The 22,216-nt window shown below is 34.5% G+C and overlaps 1 protein-coding gene across 2 annotated transcripts; it reads right to left on the reverse strand.

Moving 5' to 3' along the window:
- Nucleotides 1–621: 621 nt before the first annotated feature.
- LOC110132928 (arylacetamide deacetylase) lies at nt 622–18,196 on the reverse strand. Of its 2 annotated transcripts, XM_070466574.1 has the most exons (6): nt 17,997–18,196; nt 11,613–11,682; nt 11,176–11,395; nt 10,151–10,220; nt 8,773–8,944; nt 622–3,755 (listed from the first exon to the last, which is right to left on the reverse strand). In XM_070466574.1, exons 3-6 carry the CDS (start codon nt 11,357–11,359, stop codon nt 3,159–3,161), a joined length of 1,023 nt encoding a protein of 340 aa, XP_070322675.1. In that variant the 5' UTR covers nt 11,360–11,395; nt 11,613–11,682; nt 17,997–18,196; the 3' UTR covers nt 622–3,158. The 2 variants fall into 2 exon arrangements, with proteins under 2 accessions (XP_070322675.1, XP_020742214.2); XM_020886555.2 differs by lacking the exon at nt 11,613–11,682.
- Nucleotides 18,197–22,216: the final 4,020 nt, after the last annotated feature.

The raw sequence follows: 22,216 nt of genomic DNA on the forward strand, positions 1-22,216 counted from the left end.
TGCACCAAGCAGTTGCAAAATGTAGAGATGGAGGATATGCACACAGAGGTTGCCACAAACAACTATGATTAAATTATCAATGATGAATAAGTCAAAAGAAAAGGGAAAAGGCAAAAGGATGTCAAAGCTGAGCAAGAAATCATCAACTTCAAAAGCTGGTAAGAAGGCAAGTGCATGAACACAAGAGACCTCACAGGCTGTGGGACAGTGCGGGGGTCTCTCAAAGACCTCTGACAAAATAAGCAGGCTTCGCAGTAGATTGAATGCAATGATACAGTGCCAGTCTTATGGGGAATTATACGAGAGCACTTTGTGCTGTGTTTTTTGTTGTGCATTTTTATCCCACCTGACTTAAATTTCTATTGATGATTTCTCTTTTTCTTCAGCAGAGAGCAAAGGCATCATGATGGGCAGTTGATAAAAATGTGGGTCTGAATTCACTGACTGTCAAGTGCCCTGATGCTGATGGAGCACAATTAAGAGTCTCTAGTTGGAATAAAGATCTGTTCTTTAACAAAATAAAGGAAGAAAGGTATTATATAAAGTATTGTATGCCATTATGGAATTCATCTATTGAATATAAAAACTGATCAACTTTGTAGATTAATCAACATGATAAACTGAATTTTAAAAAAGCATATTTTATCTTATTTTATGTAGCAACCATATTAGACAAAATCCAACAATTATTTTCTGCTCCCAAAGTCACCAAGGAAACTTGAGTCAGGAGAAAATACACACATTCAGTGAAAATGAGCTCTAAAATACAGACCTAATATCAAACAGTTAAATGATAGACCTAATATCAAATAGTTAATATCTGAACACTGGAAAAAACAATAGTCTCCATTCTCCTCAAATTTTCTTTCCCTAAAATTATACTGGAGATCCTAGACAGTGCAATAAGACAAGAAAGAGACATAAAAGACATACACATTTTTAAGGAGTAATTAAAACTCTTATTCACAGATGACAGGATTACCTACAAAGTAAATCATAAATCATTTAGTCTAAAGCTATTACAACTAATAAGTAAATTAAGCAAGGTCTTGGGATATAATAAGATCAATATATAAAAGCAAGTGTGCTTCTATATTCCTGATATCAACAGTTAGAAAATGAAAATTACAAAAAGAAAACACTGAAATTTGCAATGGCCTTAAATATGAAATAATCAGGTATAAGCTTAAGAAAGTATAAATGATAATCATATAGGATTACACATCTGTACCTCGTTCTTGTCAAATTCATCAGTCAGGTCAGTCGCTCAGTCGTGTCCGACTCTGTGACCCCATGGACTGCAACACACCAGGCTTCCCTGTCCCTCACCAGCTCAATTCATGTGCATTCACTTATTTGGCAGTGATTTTACTTGTTTTATGTTATAGTATCACATGTAATAATACACTGATTCAGTTAAGCAAGAATGTTTAGTACACTGAACTCTGAGTAACACTGGACCGTCTTTATTAGCTACATATTTTTCTGTTGCAGCACCCTTAGAAGCAGCCAGAGGATAATGGCACACACCAGTAACTAAAGTGAGAGGGTGGGTAACAGGCAGGAAGGCCAGGGGTCTCCAAGTGGAGGAAATAGGCTGCAAGTGCCAGACGTTTTTATCTCTCTTAAGTGGCAGGAGGAAACAAACTAGAGATTTTTTTCTTCCTTCTCTACAAATTTAAAAGGAGATTTGTCTTAAAATGCTCAGTTGCCATGACACCTGGTTTCACCTGAAGCTAACTATTCTCAAACCTTGAGTTAACCAATGCAATTTTCTTATGGAAATGTTGGTCTTAAGCTATGCTAATGACCCCAGACTCTGTCTTGAATGCCCCCAAATGGCTCAGAACCTGCTTGACAAACCAGTATGTTATACTCAGATATTGTTTCCCTAGTCTATGTAAACAAAACTATTTGTATGGTAATCTGCCCTTCTACAAGATTCAAGTCAATCATTTTATGGCCTGGGGTGAATCATCTGGTGCCAGGATTATCACAAAATGCAATTTATGGATGAGGGGCCTGGTACCATTCTGAATTTTAAAACATTCCTTTCTTTTCATTAACAGACAACTAGTGACCATGTAACATCCAGCTGAAGACTAGCAGGGGGTACTCTTTCTGCTCCCTTCTGATGCCTGTGTCAGAAGCTTCCTCTATCTCCTTTATACTTTAATGAAACTTTATTACACAAAAGCTCTGAGCAATCCAGCCTTGTCTCTGGCCCCGGATTGAATTCGTCTCCTCCGGAGGCCAAGAATCCCGGCCTCTTATCGTTCAGCAGCAACCTTTCAAAAGTATTCCACAAAGATTTCTGAAATGCGTTTTTCAAATTACTGATTTCATGTTTCAGGAAGTCTCCATTAGGGGCACACACACAATTTTTAAAAATCAATTTATTTCAAGTAAAACATCTTCAAATTTACCTATTTTATTCCTCAATAATTTATTTTCCCAGAATTATTTTAGAATACATATTACTATATTGAGGTTTGGTATGTGGATATGGATATATGTATTATGTGTGTGTTTACACATATATACACACACATATATACATATACAAGCATATGTCACACATATATGTGTATATATATACACATATGTACATACATATATATTTTGTTTACTTGTGTTTCTCCTATTACTGATCAACCATACATATTTGGAATTATTTACTTATACTGACTCCTTGCCAATCTCAAGGACCCAGATTAACCAAACGTATATATTGCTTTTGTCTGGTTAAAGTAAGTTCTCCCTACCCTCTCATCAAAATTCAAGAGATCCAGATATCTTTAATATATAATGACTTATATTTCATTTTCCTGGACTAAGGAGATGAGTTGTGCACTAAGAAATGTATTTTGCAATGGTGAACAGTTGATATTGAACTGGAACAAAAAATACTTAGAGAAACAACTTAATCCATGCTAGAGATAAATAATATCTATCTATTTTGAGGAACAAAAGTGAGTGAATTACTCTGAGACTAACCTATAAAAATCATTCCTTCACAACAACAACAGTTATGTACATGTAGATTTAGGAAGACTGTGGTAGATAAAACATGTGCTCCTAACAGGAATCCATTGGGTTATTGTCCTTTTTTCCTGAAATTCTGGGGCTTACCTTTTTCCATATTGATCAGATTTTTACTACAGGTTTTCATGTAGCCAATTAATATACTGATCGGCTGCTCTATAACCAACTTTAGTAAAAAGAAAATAAAGTGTTCCATGGAATGCACCCTCTAGGTGGTTATGGATCACTCGAACTCCAGAATTCTGAAGTCGAGTAACATACATGAGTCCATCATCTCTTAAGACATCATATTGACAAGTGATGACATAGGTCAGGGGTAAACCACGCAATTTGCTGTCATCAGCTAGCAATGGTGAAGCTTTCACATCTAGAATCCCTGGATATTTTTTAGCCAGCTCTGAACTACCATGAGTTGGAGTCTTATAAACGTGGCCTTTCTTAAACTTTTCAGGAAGCAAAGAACTCCAATTAACAAATTTGAACAGATGGCTTGATTCCAGAGGAATGTGTTGGTTGGAAAGCATTGCTTTCTTAAGTGATCTATCTGTAGTAAAATATTCACTCCAGAATGTGACCATGACTGATTTCGACAGAACTGGATAATGTGCATTTTCTTGATATGATGGTAAATCGAAATCAAAATTCTGAAGGGCAGGATATATTAAAGATTGGACCTTGAGCTTGATCTTGACATCTGGATCTTCTAAGAGCTGAAAAAATTATAATATATTGTTTTAATAAGTCTTTTTAATGAAAAAATTAACCACAATGTTAAAATAATGCATTATTAAGGTTCTTAAAAATACAATTCAATAACACATTTTGATAAAAAAATAAAAATGTTAATATCAAGTAAATTTTAGTATTCAATTCAGCTCAGTCACTCAGTCATGTCTGACTCTTTGCAACCCCATGAGCCCCAGCACGCCAGGCCTCTCTGTATATTAGATGTTCATAAATTTAATATGTTTTAATTTTCAAAGCAAAATTAATTCATATCCTCCTCATAGACTGTGCAAGAGAATCATTATTTTTTTAAAGAGGATCTTTTACTAAACATAATTTCATACTTATGGAACCTGGATTTATAATCTGAGGTTCTGTTAGTTTATAGTCACATACTTGATCTTCTCTTTTCTATTATTGAGCTTCCCTTGTGGCTCAGATTATAAGGAATCCACCTGCAATCCCGGAGACCTGGATTCAAACCCTGGAAAAGGAAAATCCCCTGGAGAAGGGAATGGCTATCACTCCAGTATTCTTGCCTGGAAAATTCCATGGACAGAGGAGCCAGGCAGGCTACAGTCCACGGGGTCACAAAGAGTCAGACATGACTGAGTGATTAACATATTTTTCTATTATTAGAGTTATTTTAAATATCTAAATATGTTAGCAAGCATTGAGATGGGAAGGAGATAGCTTGAGGTTTAAAGAGATGCTTGATTCTGGATAAGTTTAAATTATACAGAACTATTAAATTTTTAATATTTGAACTTATTTGATATTTTAACTTACTACTCAAATTTAATATTTAAACTTAATAGTTCCAATAATATTTGAATGTTTGTGCTTTTCTAAATATAGTCCCCATCTTCTTCTGGAAACAGTAGAATTCTATAGTTTTCTTCAAAGCTAATTGTCCTGCAATGTGCTTCTGTTACTGGAACAAACTGATCATTCATAAAATATGTATCTAGTCTACTGCATAGTTACGTTTGGTAAGTCAAATTTTCAGAACCAACTTTATCTTGTATATGCTTGAAGCACCGACATACTCAGGAAGAATCAAACTGATTAGCACATCAAAAAATAGTATCGCTTGCTTATCATTCAGAGCACTGGCCATGACCTCAGGTGCAATTGGGTACACGTAGTGTGTATCCAGTTTTCAAGAGAAAACTTTTAAGAATTACCTATTAAGTATGATGTTTCTTCTAAGTGATTTTGTATACATACTTCTTCAAATTAAGGAGATTCTTTTCTATTCACTGTTTCCTAGTTTTTTCATATTTATAGGTGCTGGATATTATCTTTAAACAATTTACTTTTATTAAGATAATCATTATTTTCTTCTTTAAATTATTAATTTGGAGAATTGTATTAAAGGTATTTTAATGTTAAACCTATCACAATCTACTAGAAGGATCTCAAAATAGTCATGATATACTAACTGTTCAAAGTATTGATAGTATTTTAGTTCAGGATTTTGCATCTGTGTTCATAAATGTAGATGTTTATCATTTCTCCTTCTCAAATTGACCTTGTCAGGTTACAAATCAAGATACGTCAGCCTCCCAAAATGCAAATTTTCTAACTTTCGGAATTTGTTTTTAGAAGTAGATATTTCTATTAAAAATACTTGTTAGAGTTTGTGTTTAAAACTATTTGATCCTGGAGTGTGTGCGTGCAAAAATATTAAAATAACCATTCAGTTTATTTCATGATAATAATATAATCCTTGTTTCATATTTCCCCTAGAGTCAGTTCCTTTTATGGTGAATATTTCTATTTCATGTAAATTTGAATGCATTGCAGTAAAGGTGTTCAAAGTATACTATTGTATTTTTAATATCTGTAAGATATATAGCTATAGTCTCCTTTTCTTCCTTCTATCAGGTTCTTAAGATTCTCATCATTTTTTTCTTGTCTGTCTCACCCAGACTAATCAACTGTATTGCTTTTTCAAGAAACCATCTCTGTTGACTTTGCTGATCTTACTGGTTTATTTTTAATTTCATTTTTATGCTTTCATCTATCTCTTATCCCTTTTTATTTTATCTTTGTTTCTATTTTTAAACTTTCTTTTCTTGTTTTAATTTCATGAAATGGATACTGACCTGTCAATTTTAGCAATTTTTTTATATTTACTTAAGGCTGTATATTTTCCTCTGAATGCTGATATATCTGTATTTCACACAGTATAATGTATATCTATTATAATGCAGGTCAAACATTTTCACATTTTCATTATGATTTCTTCTTTCACACTTGGATTAATCAGGAATGAGCATCTTACTTTCAAAACATAACAGAGTTTTCTCTTGATATTTTATTAGTAGTTCAAAGCATTGTGCTAACTGTGGACAGAGATATAATCAAAATAATTTGATTTCTCAAATTTTATTGTGCATACTTAGAATCACTTGGAATTCTTGTTACCTATGCATAGTGTTATTCAGGTTGTTTGTGCTAAGACCAATGATTTTCTATCTCCAATAAGTGCCCAGATGCTGCTGATACTGCTAGTCCACATACTATGCTATGAATGCTGCTGAGTCACTTCAGTCGTGTCCGACTCTGTGAGACCCCATAGACAGCAGCCCACCAGGCTCCCCCCATCCCTGGGATTCTCCAGGCAAGAACACTGGAGTGGGTTGCCATTTCCTTCTCCAATGCATGCAAGTGAAAAGTGAAACTGAAGTCGCTCAGTCGTGTCTGACTCTTAGCGCCCCCATGGACCGCAGGCTTCTCCGTCCATGGGATTTTCCAGGCAAGAGTACTGGAGTGGGGTGCCATTGCCTTCTCCGATGCTATGAATAGCAGGGGTCTATTTGATTTCAGTTCTTTGAATTGTTTGAGACTTGGTTTTTAACCCTGCATATGTGCCTGATTAAGAAAAATATTTTGTGTGTTTCAAAGAAATGTACATTCTGCTATTTATTATTTTATGTTCACCGTTTAAATTTATCAACCATGCTGTTCTATTACTGAAAGAGATTAGTAAAATTCTTCCAATTTTGCTATTAACTTGTTTATTTTCCTTTATTTCTTATCAGCTTTGCTGTGTTTTCAGACTGTTATTAATGCATGTAAATGGATGTGTTTTTTTTTTCTTATCTTCCAATAAAGGGAATGTTAGGAATGTTGCATGTTAATTCAAGGAATAGTGTTTTTCCTCTAAGATTATTTAATATGATTATAAAATAAGTATACTGATTAGTATTTGCTTGACATATCTTTTACTATCTTTTTTTCTTGCATCTATCTATATCTATGTTTTAAAGCACCCTATTCATGCAACTTCCGTTGGAATTTAAATTTTATTGTTTCTATTTTTTGTATTCTACCAGAATTTTTAGTATATCTACATCAGAACATTTATTAATATTTTTGGTTTATATTTATAATTTATGTATTATTGTGCATTCTATTTATCTCATCTATTCTATTATTCTTTTTCCCTTTTGTATTCTTTGAAATACTTTTTATTTTTCAATTTTCCTGTGATATCATTTTATTGGTACATTTTTATACGTATGCTAAGGATAAACATAAAATTCATTACTTTATCAATGTCTAATACTAATTATATCTTTATTACCTTCTTACAGAATAGAAAGTTGTTGGAATATTTTGATATTCTAATTAGCCCTTCTATGCATGGGTCATTGTTATTTTGCATAATAATTTATTTCTATTTTTACATCACAGGACACAATTATTATTGCTTTATAGAGTCATGTTCACTTTCATTTTAGTTTGTGAATCTATTTACCTTTTTTCCTTCTCTTTATTTTTTCCTACCTTCTTGATCCTCCCTCTGTGGTTAATTTTCTTCTGCCTGAAACAATCCTCTTTAAAATCCAGAGGGAGAGTATGTTGGGTTGTGAATTTTCTGGAATTTTAATTCTAAAAAAAGTCATCATTTTGTCCTCCGATTAGAAGGATATATTCATATTAGTCTTTTTGGCATATATTTAATGACTTTTCATTATTTTGTATTTTCTATCTTAATCTCTCTGTTCAACATTACAAACAATTTTCTGATCTCTCTTCTAATTTTCTATGTTGTTGTATTGCAGTCAATATACTAACACTTCTACATAGTTAAACCTAGAGTGAACCCTAATATAAACTATGAACTTTGGAGGATTATAACGTGTAAATACAAGTTCATTAACTGTAACAAGTGTACCACTCTGGGTGGGGTTGTTGATAATGAAAGAGTCTATGAATATGTGGCAGAGGGTAGACTGTAAATTTCTCATCTTCTTCTCAATTTTTACATGAATCTAAAATTGCTCAAAAAGTATAAAATCTTAAAACAACTACATTGAAAGCCTAATTTTTATGGGTAATGTTTTTATTTATTGAAATTTTATTTATATTTCAAATATATTAGTTTTTATAGCTTCTTTCATGAGTATATTTCCAAATTTTAAAATATACTTTCTTTTATTTTAAGCAGATTCTACTAAAACATTTTTCTAACAATAACAATATCTGAATCTGGGTGATATCTTTTTCCTGTTAACTTGTTTTTATTTTCCTCTTTGTATATGTGCTTACCTTCAACTCTCTGTTGATTACTGAAAAAAAAATCAGTTTAAGAATAAATTGGAACCTAGGATCATGTTGACTTCTCTCAGTGATGACCTATATTTCTTTCTGGCAAGCGTATATACACATATTAAAGTATATTATAATATACGATATTCTGAGCACATGTCATGAATATACTTGGATTACATACAATATTCTGATTTCTTAATTATGCTTATTGTCACCCTTTATTGATTTTCTCTCATTAAAAATGCCAATGGACTATATAGGAAATTGTTTCAGCATTTTATATATAAAGAAGTATCAAAGTATGAAATCATTCTTCTCAATGTTTCCTAAATAAGTAAAATGAAATTAGTCACAGATTATAATCCTGATGTATGAGTCTAAAGTTGGTAACTGAAACATAAAGAGAACACAGGAGTGAAATGCCGAGCATCTGACCTGCTGCGCCACCGCTGCAGCTAAATTCCCTCCAGCACTGTCTCCAGAGACACCGATTCTTCCAGGATCCACACCATAGCTTTCAAGAACTTGGGGGTCTAAAAACCATTTTAATGCAGTGTACACATCTTCAAATTGAACTGGAAAATGGTACTTCGGGGCTAGTCTGTAGCTGCAGATAGGAAAACAATGCTTTCTTAATCACTGATTTTCTTATCATTGAAAAATTTTTATTTAATTTTTACTTTATATTGGCTTATATTTGATTAACATTGTTGTGTTAGTTTCAAGCGTACAGCAAAGTGATTCCATTGCACATATACATATTATATCCATTCTTTTTCAGATTCCTTTCCCATATAGTTTATAGCAGAATGTTGAGCAGACTTCCCTGTGCTATAACCATTGATTTTCCTGGACTCTTGACCCAAACTCAAAACTAAAATTTTGCTTCTACCAACATATTTTTTGGTAACATGCTTTTCCTAATCATAAAATTTGACTGGGAATCTCTAAATATTGCCATTTCTATAATCAAAATGTAAAGTCGAATTGTTAAATTTGGTTCAGTCTTGGGGAAAAACTTAACTAGTGCTACCTTTCCTAGAAAAAAATATTTGCAGAGTGCTTATTTTTGGTAAATGTTTTAACTTATTTTTTTAAAAAATGTCATTATTATTACTTGTTTCTCTAGAATTACTGTTATTTTATCAAAATATCAGTTTAATATGATAATTATTCCATTAGTTCATTAACTGAATTTTCTTTAGTTTATGTTTAACAAGGTTCTCACAGAGAGTGTGTTCTATAGAACATTTAAATCCTTTTTCTATTCTTTCTAAAGTGTATATTAGAATGGACTTTGAGATAGGTTTTGTCTTACTTTAATGGTAAATAAGGGTAATATCAATGGATTACTAACTTCTAGGCACCTTTCTAAGCACTGTTACATGTATTATAACATGTAGTCCCCATGTCAATGAGGAGATATGCAAATCACTAATACTTAGACTTCAGTATCCTTTAAAATATCACACAGACCAGATCTGCAGAGCTGACATTCAACCCCAATCCTCTGGCTCCAAAATTTCCTTAATTATAGGGACAGATCCAGAGGTAGTAGTTAAATCCATGTGATACTGTTGGCTAACTCCACTTGAACAACATCGTGCCTTTCTGAGCTCCCTTCCTTCTTCAAATATGGGGTATGCCTTTTCTCTCTACTGGACTGGACAGCTTCCGACATTAGGTTTGTCTGTCCATAGCCAATGTCGTCAGAGGCACAGATTAATTTTTGCCATAATAAGACACTCTATATAGTTGAGTATATACTGATATGTAAGGCATATGGCCTAAAATAAAATAACACAGCTCTTACTTGGTTGATATGACAACTGCATCAAGTCTGTCTGCTGTCCGTCTGGACAGAAGGTCATAGAAATAATAATCTGAAATAAAAGAAAAAATACTGGATCACTATAAGAATTGAAAAATGATACTGTCAAGAATAAAGTTTATGATGACTTTGTATTTCCTCCCTTTATCTTAAAATATTACCTAAAGAAAAAAGTCTAATACTTAGCTTCCTGTTGATCAGTTGACACATTCACATGTCAGTAGAATGTGAGTTGTTAAGTCTGGTGATCCTTTCACTTGCCCCTGATCAGTTTTCCTTTTCATTTGCCAAAGATTTCAGCAGAGCACAGTGGCATGTCTCACCCTTGCCAACCATACTCTCAGCACACTGGACCTTGGACCTTGAACACCGTCTTCCTACTTTCAATCCACAGTCCTGTCCATTGTGATAACACACGAAAAAGGTACTAAATGTCTTCTTTCAACATAAAAACTAAACTGTTTTTCTGGAGTACAACTTGATCTGGGAAAAGATAGAAATGTTCTTCAAGGAAATAAAAGAAAATGCAATCCATTATTTAGTCCTATACTGTTAATCAGGAGATGATTTCAAGAAAGCTGACTATACCTTAACATTTAATTAAGTAATTGGAAAGTTTTTTCACATTTATATTGGGCCATTAGGAACTTGGAAAATAATCATTTGAGTCTTAAGGTATAAATAAGACATTTCCAGCAATATGTTAATGAGTTCAAAAGACAAAAAGGGTTTTTATTTGCTAAGGTGCTTAGTCTTCATTCTGCAAAATTTGTAGGTTCTGTCAGAGAGTGGTAGGATCAGAAACTGTCTTATTTTTTGTAACAAAAATGTGTTAAATTCTTAATGTTAATAAAATTTTATTCAGACTGAGATTTCAAAACCGTAATTTGTGCTGCTTTCATGAAAAGAATTTCTGAAGCAGGAACATTATATTTAATTTGCACCTCCTAGTATGAGAATCATCACTTACATTATATGAAATGAATCTACCAATGCATCACCCTTACCATTACTGCCCAAACTCCAGCCACCACCATGAATATAAAACAAGGCTCTTCTTAATGATTTTGTTTTCTGTTGGGGCACGTATATACGGACAGGAATATCGTTGAATGTTGTATCTCTCACAGTTATGTTTTCATCTGATGTTGGTGGAAAACATTGAAAGCTTGAAAAGAATGTCGATTTCATGAAATGGTTTAGCCCCAATATTTCAGCAAACTGGTCCTAAAATGAAATAAAGGTACACATATCCTCTAACTGTAAAAAAATGTTTTGAGTCAAGAGGTGTACATAAATATTCAATATGACCCCCAAAATCTTAGTTATATAGTCAGAAGAATCAATGATTATACAAACAAAAAAAGAAGATATACAAACCCAGATGCTTTATTACTGTATGAAGAATAACCTAAGTGATATTAATCCTCACTTATACACTCACCCAATAGATATTAATATGGAGTATATAATTCTCTTGTCAATGCCCAGTAGAATTAGGCAAACTATTCATCCTCAAAAAGAGAAGAAAAGAAAAAAAAATCACAGTCAAATGAAAGACTTAAGTTATAAAAGGACATTGTAATATAAATATGGGAAAAATTCTTTGGAATAATTGTCAAGGTGAGGAAAAGGTTTTTAACTTCCACTTTAACTAAGACTTAAAAAGAAAATAGTGTTTGGATGATTAACTGAAGAGATAACCTTTCAGTCAGATTAAGTAAGCTTAGTCTAGAGAAAAACAAAATGTGGTGATAGAGAAACACAGGTTGTTTGCTATTCCTATACTTTCAGACTCCAAGAGGTTGAATGAAAGGAAAGAGACCTTAAGAAGAATTTAATAAAATATACAACACATACATATTAAAAACCAAACAAAACCCAAAGGCTATGAAAGACATATCGATAAATTAAGTTTTGTTATATCTAACAGTAATATTTTAGACATCTAGTAAAGTGGTTGAAAAGTCAAAGCACAGTGTAAATAATAAACTTGCAATTATGAAAGTGATAGTCTTTAGAATATATAACAAACTGATTACAGTAAGAAATAGACTAACAAGTCACTAGACAAAAGACTCCAACATTTTTTTTCATGAAAGGTCTACAATGACTGAGGCTCTAAGGAACAAAAATGCTCAATTTTCAAATATATAATTCAAAAGGAATGGCAAATAAAACAAAATGGTGGAATAAGCTTAACCTTCTTTCATTTCCTAATCCACATCCTAGGGTTGTAATCTCTGGTGGGTTGAATCTAGGCTTCCTAGGTGGCACTTTTGGTAAAGAACCCACCTGCCAATGCAGGAGACCTAGGAGAGGCCAGTTTGATCCCTGAGTTGGGAAGGTCCCCTGGAGGAGGGCATGGCAACCCACTCCAGTATTCTTGCCTGGAGAATCCCATGGACGGAGGATCCGGGCAGTCTACAGTCCATAGTGTTATGTCTGCACAGAGTCAGACATAACAAGCGACTTAGCAGGCACACACAGGTTGAATCCACAGATACAAAATCCACTGATAGGAGGACTGGCTGTATTAATTGGTCTGTGCCATTTAATATAAGGGACTGTAGCATTGATATTGGTTTCTGAGGGGGTTTTTGCAACCAATCGTCTGCCACCCTGATAACAAGACTGTATTATAATATATACTTCTGAAAAAAGGCACAGTATCGGGAATCATAATAACAAAAAGCCTAGTTCTCCAATACACAGCAATACTAAAATGTGTATGCAATAACAGAGCTTAATAATGCAGGAATCGAGAACTGAAAAATTGAAAGGAGAAACAAAAAATGAATCCAAATTATTAGTTGGAAATTGGCATTCTTATCTCATTTGTTGATAGAAAAAGTAAATAGGAAAACAGTAAGCATATAGAAAATTTGAAAAAACCATCAACTCAACAGAATTAATGTATTGAGGACATTCCACCCAATGAAAACAGAATACACATTCTTTTCAACTGCATAAAGAAATTTCACAAAGATGTACCACATGACAAATTTGGGGGAAAAAATATCTCAACAAGCCAAAAAAATTAAGATCATACAGAGTAGTTGTCAACCCACAGCATAAGTAAAATAAAAACTGGAAACATAATAGTGTATGAGAAATCCCTACGCATTCAGAAATTAAACAACATATTCCTAAATAACTCATTGGCCAAGGAAAATATACCTCTAGACAAATTGAAAAAATATTTTTAAGCAATTGAAATGAAATTATAGCATATCAAAATTCATAGAGTGCAGAAAAAACATTGACTGAAGGAAAATTCTTAGCTTTAAATGAATTATTAGAGGAGAAGAAAGGTCTAAAGGAACAGATCTAAGCGTCCTCCACTACAAATTTAGAGTTAGATTAGCATATTAAACTCAAAGTATGAAGGAAAGAATAAAGGGGGAAAAACCTAGAAATCAATAAAATAAAAATAGATAAAGAAAATTGAAGATTTATTCCTTGAAAAAAAAATCCCATAAAATTGATCAGCCTCCAGTCAGAATACTCAGAAAAAAAGAGAAGTTTCAGTTTACCAATGTCAGAAATAAATGAAAGGACACAATTTTAAATGGTCAGACCCATAGACACAGTAGGCAGCAGTCAGCGTGTGGTGCTCAGATCGACTGGACTGGCCACCCAGGGAATGTGCAGTGTAGGGAAAAATGGGACCAGGACTTGGATAACTGCTAGACATGTGGAAAGAAATTGAAGATGACACAAATAGACAGATATACAATGCTTATGAATTAGAAGAATTGATATTATTACTGTTAAAATGACCATACTCCCCAAGGCAATCTACAGAGTCAAAGCAATCTCTGTCAAAATACCAATGGCATGTTTCATAGAACTAGAATAAAGAACTCTAAAATTATATGGAAATACAAAAGACTCTGAATAACCCAAACAATTCTGATAAAAAAGTACAATGCTGGAGGTATCATGCTCTCTGATTTCAAACTATACTACTAAGCTGTATTGATCAAATAAGTCCAGTATAAGGACTATACTGGAAAAAAACAAACCCAGACATCAGAATATTAGAATTGTGATACTGGAAAAAAACAGATCCAGACATCAATGGATTAGAATCTCAAGACCAGAAATAAACTCACACTTATAAGGGCAATTAATCTATGACAAAGGGCAAGAATATACAATGCGGGAAAAGACAGCCTCTTCAAAAAATGGTGTTGGGAAAACTGGACAGCTACATGCTAAGAATCAAACAGGACTACTTTCTCACATCATTTAAAAAATATACTCAAAATATATTAAAGACATAAATGTAAGACCTGAATCAATAAAACTCTTTAAAAAATAAGCAGTATGCTCTCTGAGATCAGTCTCTGAAATATTTTTTTTTTGAAATGTCTCTTCAGACAAGGGAAACAAAAACAAAAATAAACAAATGGGACCACATCAAGTTAAAAAGCTTTTGCACAGTGAAGGAAACTATCAACAAAATGAAAAGTCTGTCTACTGAATGGGAAAAGATGTTCTATAAATGATATAACTGATAAGGGGTTAATATCTAAAATATACAGATTATTAAAAACTAATATGATCTTGTGTTTGCCATAAGCAATCGGTCTCACTTTCAATTATATGTATTGAAAATGAAGTTGCTAAAAGTATAGATTTTGTTGACCTGATGAATAACTTTATAGAAAGATGAGAAAAGACTTAATAAATCAAAAGCATTACCTTAATGTTATTATTCTTCATTGTAACACATAAAGACATGCATATTTTTATAATTTGTGTATGTTATTCATGTATTCATTATAACCTGTATTATTTGTTGCTGCAGTCTACTTGCTAAGTCATGCTTGACTTTTTGTGACCCAGTGGACTGTAGTCTGCCAGGCTCCTCTGTCCATGGGATTTCCCAGGCGAGAATAGTGGAGTAGGTTGACATTTCCTCCTCCAGGGGATCTTCCCAACCCAGGGATAAAACCTGCATCTCCAGCACTGGCAGGCAGACTCTTTACCGCTGAGCAACCAGAGAAGCCCAAACATACCTAGCTCAACACTGTGTGTGTGATCTGTCGTGTCTGACTTTCGCAACCCCTGACCTGTAGCCCACTAGGTTCCTCTGTCCATGGGGTTTTCCAGGCAAGAATACTGAAGTGGTTTCCATTTCCTACTTGAGGGGATCTTCCCAACCCATGGATCGAACCCCTGTCTTTTGCATCTCCTGCATCGGCAGGTAGATTCTTTACCATTGCGCCACCTGGGAAGCTCACATATATTATAAATCATGAGTAATAAATGTTTTAAAGGAGAAGTTTTATGATTAAATATTTTTGCGCATTTTTCTCCCTGCCTTTTGAACAAGGGTTCTCGAGTTTTCATTTTGCACCAGGCCTGAAAAATTATTTAGCCTGCTCTACTTGATAAACACAAACTGGGGCTAGACTACTATTTTGCTTCCCTAATGGGGTACACGTGTCAGCCATTATTATGACACTAGTGCGGATATAGACCCTGAAACAAAGCTGGTAGTTGCAAAGAGGAAGACATTTGTTATTTCCTTAGCCTTGTTGGAGCTCTCCCAGACTCGTCTCACGACACTAGCACTATGAATCAGCTTAAAGGACTGTCTGTGGGAAACACAGTTCTGCTTCCTGAGCTTCTTAGGCAGAATCTAAGGGAGACCCAAAATAAAATTGTACTAGCATACAATTTATCATTTATTTGATTAAAAAAATCAAGAAAAATTGCAATATATTTTTGTTGAGAACTGAGAGAATATGGATGTTCTCATGCCTTGCTGGTTGGAGTGGAAAATATTACAGAATGACTTTGCAATAATTAGCAAAACTCCAATTGGCTCAGCAATCCCATTTCATGGATTTATCATAGACAAAATGCAATCTCTGAAAGTTTCTCATGTATTACTATTTTATTGCTTGTAATACCAAAATACTGAAAATAACAAAATTTTGCACCTCAATAGGGCTGAATAAGTGAACTATATTTTATACACTTGCTGAATCCTTTGCATTATGTAAAAGAATGAGAGGACTTTTTACATGAAGATGTGGAAAGATCTATAAGATATATGATTAAATGAGAAATGCAAAAAAACCAACAGAATACTTGTTATGCTGTTTCTTATGGAAGAATGAAAAAGAGACAAAAGTATGTTTTTATTGTTGTATTCATTATTATTAGCATCATGTGTAAAAAGCAACCCCAGGATGAATCACTATAGCTAATAAAACTGATGTTCTCCGAAGACCTGGAAGAAAAGGTTGGAAAGAGACAGGAATGGGAGCAGGAGTTCTCAGTGTCCACTTTTTTCTTATTGTTTTGATTTTTGAAATATATGGGCACATTACTATTCAAAAAATAAAATTTATTTAAAATTATTTTTTAAAAATTGGAGTGGACTACATAAAACAGTAGTGAGCTTTCCATTCCTGGAAATATGCATGTTGAGATTAAAGGTTTCTACTGGTCAGAACTCTAGCAGCTTTCAATCTGCCACCAAACCATCTTTGCTGATTCCTTTTATATATAGAGAGGGACAGAGAGAGACAGACAGACAGACAGACAGAGGGAGGAGGCTAATTTTGCAGTGAGGAGGTTAGAGGAGTAAACTGGATCAGTTTCCAAATAAGTAGTCATAACAAATCCAGTGGTGATAACTGATTGCCTCTAACTAAACCTCTTATTCTTGACTATATGAAAACTTGGACACTTGGGCAAACTTAGGGATATTGTGAGGGACAGAAAAGCCTGGCGTGATGCAGTTCATAGGGTCACAAAGAGTCAGACATGACTGGGCAACTGACCAACAACAACAAACCTCTCATGTTTTTTATTAGGCATTTACAGTCAGCTTTTCTATACCATGAGAACCTACTTGCATGTCTAAAGCATGTATTGTGTTCCAAAACCATTACTAGTGTTTAAATGTCATAGGTAACTACAGGGTAGTTCAAGCATATGACTTCTGAATCTTGTATGAAATTCTGAAAGCTATACAGAGTGAAGCAAGCCAGAAAGAAAAACGCCAGTACAGTATACTAACGCATATATATGGAATTTAGAAAGATGGTAATGATAACCCTGTATGCAAGACAGCAAAAGAGACACAGATGAATTGAACAGTCTTTTGGACTCTGTGGGAGAGGGCGAGGGTGGGATGATATGGGAGAATGACATTGAAACATGTATATTATCATATGTGAAACGAATCACCAGTCCAGGTTTGATGCATGATACAAGATGCTTGGGGCTGGTGCACTGGGATGACCCAGAGGGATGGGATGGGGAGAGAGGTGGGAGGGGGGTTCAGGATGGGGAACACATGTACACCCATGGTGGATTCATGTCAATGTATGGCAAAACCACTACAATATTGTAAAGAAAATAAATAAAAAATAAAATATTATAATTTTATAATAAATATTATTATAATTATTACAATAAAATAAAATAATTAAAATATAATAATAATTATTAAAATAAATATTATAATAAATATTATAATAGAATTTTATAATAAAATAAATAAAACTGAAAAAAAAAGGAATTCTGAAAGCATGCAAGAGTAGAAAAAACAAGATTGTCACACACACATATGCACACACACACATTTTTACTGCTAGCAGAATAGATCACTTTAGAAATACAACCTGAATGCCTCCTTGGTCATCTTGCTACAGTCTGCTTTGAGACACTCAGTGGCATAGCAGTCAGGAGAATTTGACAACAGGAAGCCAAGGTTATGAAGAACTTGCCAAAATGAAATGAAACAAAACTAGAATCTTAGAAAACTTGACTTTCTTGATTAAGAAATATTTTCACTTACCAAATATGATTAAGTTTTTATAAAGGTATTTAATAGCATTATTTTCCATGGTTCTTCAACATTATCTGGAAGAGGTTCATAAATATAACCTGCTAAGAGGACTCCTAATATCAGAAAGCCAAAAGATTTTTTCCCCATGTTGTGACTGTTCTGCTTCTTAAGCAAGACAATATTAGACCTCTTTCAATGCCTGAAGCTAAAGAGAGGGAAACACCACCTAGTTATTATATAACTTCTGGGCCATGACGTTCCCTCATTGCCGCAATAGGTTGTTACACGGCAGGTACAAAGGACTGGAGCTGAGGATAAGAGCTGAAGCTCCAGGGTGCAGTTTGTAAGGGATAACACTCACATTTTGACAGGTCATATCAAATCTGCCTGCATTAGCATATAAGAAAAATAACTGTGGAACAGCACGTTAGAGAATATTCTCAAAGATTCTGGAAAATAGAACAGACACACACTTCCTCTGTGTGTGTGTCTTAGTGACTCAGTTGTGCCCAACTTTTTTGACCCCATGGGCTGTAGCCCACCAGGCTGCTCTGCCAATGGAATTCTCCAGGACAGACTACTGGAGTGGGTATCCCAAGGGGTATTTTACAGGGGATCTTTTGATCCAGGGATTGAACTGGGTTCTCCGTATTGCTGACAGTTTCTTTACCATTTGAGCCACCAGGAAAGAGAGGAAAGCAAAGGGATCCATAAAAAAGTCTGATATATCTTTAATGATGTCTTTATTATAGCTTTATTAAAAGCCAATCATATACAAAGTGATCATCTTAATGGCTCTGTAGTGACTGGAGTAGTTTTGGAGTGAATAATGGAAAACTTTGCAGTACCCAAGCCTAAGCCAAGTCTTAGGTCCACTGTTGGGTTAACCAGGGAAAGATAATGGACTTTGTGAAAAAAAGGCACTGACGTAGACTTTGTAAGTCCAATTTTAAAAGTGCATTTCTCAGCTTAATATATAACTTACTATTTCAAATTCTATTTGGTTAATCTATAACCTCAATTGTTACATAACTCCAATAAATAAAATTGGAAGTGAAGATATCATACATGTGTACCCAAGCTAATTCTGCTGATTTATGTAAAATGTGTGATTCTGTTACTGTTCCACTTTCTAGAAAGAAAGAAAAAGAACTTGGATATCTACCTTGTTAGGTGTTGTTAAGGGAATTTCTGTATAGAAGGTGAATAGTATAAAAGGAAAATTTTTAAATTATAGAACTACTTGCCCAGGAGAGAATCAAAACTTAATGCTAAAACACTTCTGAGGCTAATTTTCTTAAAGAACCATGAATTTAAGTAACCCTGACCTGAATTTAACTGGAAATTCTTTCCTGACAATTGACCAAGGGGCCTTGTCTACAGACCTATGGACTCGTCAGTACCACATTCCAGCTGCGTTTCGGTTCTTAATGACCATCATCATTGAGGAGTATGCCCTTTCACTCTTTAGTTCTTAAAAACGTCTGCTTTTCCTCCTCTGAAAATGACTCACTGAATTTCTTACCTGGTATGTGTTCTCTGCCTGGCAATTAATTAAGTGTTAAAACAAAAACATACAAATTTTCATATGGTTGTAGTTTTAGGAGAAGGCATTGGACAGGATGAAAGAGCAGGTTAAGACTCAGGGTGAAATGTTTAAAGATCAACTATCACACTTCTCTATATGCTTCTGTCTCTTCTTTCTTTGTTCAACAGTTTCTCTCTTAAAATACATACTTTAATTTTAAAAACATTCAGGTGAAGTTTAGGAATAAGTCACAGTAATAGTATAAGTAATAGAATTTGTGAGCAATAGCTTGCCTATCAAAAAGCAAACCTTTCTCAGATTAAAACAGATATATGAAAACTAAACTTCTGTATTAACATGCTATTAATTAAAAACAAATTCTTGAGGAAAATGCATAACATTTTTCATGGTGGAAGAACCAGTTTACATTTCTTCCAACATGGGATTGGGTTTCCCTTTTCTCAACATCTTCACATTTCTCTCATGACTTTTTAAAAAATCACCATCCGAACTGGTGTGTGGTGATATCTATTTGAATTGTATTTCCCTGATGATTAGTCATATTGAATACCTTTTCATGTACCTGTTGATCATTTTGATGGAAGAAATTTTCATATACTGTGATATGTGGAAGTCATCCTGGATTACACATGATTTGTCTTGAACTTTCTGCCAAGTAGAACAGTCTGTCTTATGGCCTGTCAAACAATCATCTATTTTAACCAACTAAAAAATAAAAGAATGCAGTCACCAGATTGTTTAGGATGTCCAAATTTGAAGGTAAGGAAATATGCTCCCCTTCCTACATCACTAATGCTAGTACTACTGAAAATGAGGTTTTCTTCCCAAACACCAATGTTGTGCTGCCTTACTATGTACATGTTATTCTGTCTCTTTGGAAACCTTGAAGGAATGTACCAGTCATATTTGATGTTTGTTCTTTGTTTTGACAAGATATAAAACTGTGGTTCAGGCATCCAAAATGGGGCCAGGTGGCCATTGTATGTGTGGTTTTGGACATGTTCCTGCATCACTGAAAAGTTGAACTTTATGAACTATATAAAATTCAAGGACAACACCGGTCATCCTCAGAACATCATCTGCTAGTGTTACTGAACATAGATTGGGGTCTGCTTACCCAAAACATAGCAAAGCCAATCAACTGACCCTGGATTGTGGTAAAAGAAAGTACAGCATTTATTGCATGGTGCCAAACAAAGAGATCTCTAGTCTTTCTCATTCTATTGTTTTCCTCTATTTCTTTGCACTGGTCACAGAGGAAGGCTTTCTTATCTCTCCTTGCTATTCTTTGGAACTCTGCATTCAAATGAGTATATCTTTCCTTTTCTCCTTTGCTTTTCACTTCTCTTCTTTTCAAAGCTATTTGTAAGGCCTCCTCAGAGAGTCATTTTGCTATTTTGCATTTCTTCTTCTTGGAGATGGTCTTGATCCCTGTGTCCTGTACAATGTCACAAACCTCCATCCATAATTCTTCAGGCACTCTATCAGATCTAATCCCTTGAATCTATTTCTCACTTCCACTGTATAATTGCAAGGGATATAATTTAGGTCATACCTGAATGGTCTGGTGGTTTTCCCTACTTTCTTTAAGTCTGAATTTGGCAATAAGGAGTTCATGATCTGAGCCATGGTCAGCTCCCACTCTTGTTTTGGCTGACTATATAGAGCTTCTCCATTTTTGACTGCAAAGAACATAATCAATCTGGTTTCAGGTTTGATCATGTGATGAAGTCCATGTGTATAGTCTTCTCTTCTGTTGTTGGAAGAGGGTGTTTGCTATGACCAGTGAGTTCTCTTGGAAAAGCTCTATTAGCCTTTGCCCTGCTTCATTCCGTACTCCAAGGCCAAATTTGGTTGTTACTCCAGGTGTTTCTTGACTTCCTACTTTCGCATTCCAGTCTCCTGTAATGAAAAGGACACCTTTTTTGGGTGTTAGTTCTAGAAGGTCTTATAGGTCTTTGTAGAACCATTCAATTTCAGCTTCTTCAGCATTACTGGCCGGGGCATAGACTTGGATGACTGTGATATTGAATGGTTTGCCTTAAAAGATTCTTGCTCCTTGGAAGAAAAGTTATGACAAACCTAGACAGCAGAGACATTACCAACATATTAAAAAGCAGAGACATTACCAATAAAGGTCCATCTAGTCAAGGCTATGGTTTTTCCAGTGGTCACGTATGCATGTGAGAGTTGGACTATAAAGAAAGCTGATCTTTGATGCTTTTGAACTGTGGTGTTGAAGACTCTTAAGAGTCCCTTGGACTGAAAGGAGATAAAACCAGTCCATCCTAAAGGAAATCAGCCCTGAACATTCATTGGAAGGACTGATGTTGAAGCTGAAACTCCAATACTCTGGTCACCTGATGTGAAGAACTGACTCATTTGAAAAGACCCTGATGCTGGGAAAGATTGAAGGTGGGAGGAGAAGGGGATGACAGAGGATAAGATGGTTGGATGTCATCACTGACTCAATGGACATGAGTTTGAGTAAGTTCCAGGAGTTGGTGATGGACAGGGAGGCCTGGTGTGCTGCAGTCCAGGGGGTCACAAAGAGTCAGACACAACTAAGTGACTGAACTGAACTGAAGCAAGGAGAATGAGCAGTCAGTGCTCAAAATACCTGAAATCCCCAATGACTTTCAGAAAAGGGTTTTTAAAGGCAACATTAGTGTTGTGGGTT

The sequence above is a fragment of the Odocoileus virginianus genome, chromosome 4 (assembly GCF_023699985.2).
Source record: "Odocoileus virginianus isolate 20LAN1187 ecotype Illinois chromosome 4, Ovbor_1.2, whole genome shotgun sequence".
Lineage (NCBI taxonomy): Eukaryota > Metazoa > Chordata > Mammalia > Artiodactyla > Cervidae > Odocoileus > Odocoileus virginianus.

Excerpts from the sequence above, each read along its gene's own strand:
- LOC110132928 (XM_020886555.2), bottom strand. The coding sequence starts at position 11,359 with ATGAAATCGACATTCTTTTCAAGCTTTCAATGTTTTCCACCAACATCA. Across the intron at positions 10,221-11,175 it reads CTGGAGTTTGGGCAGTAATG|ATTATTATTTCTATGACCTT; the intron begins GTAAGGGTGATG and ends CTTTTATTTCAG. Across the intron at positions 3,756-8,772 it reads CTGCAGCGGTGGCGCAGCAG|CTCTTAGAAGATCCAGATGT; the intron begins GTCAGATGCTCG and ends TAATTTTTTCAG.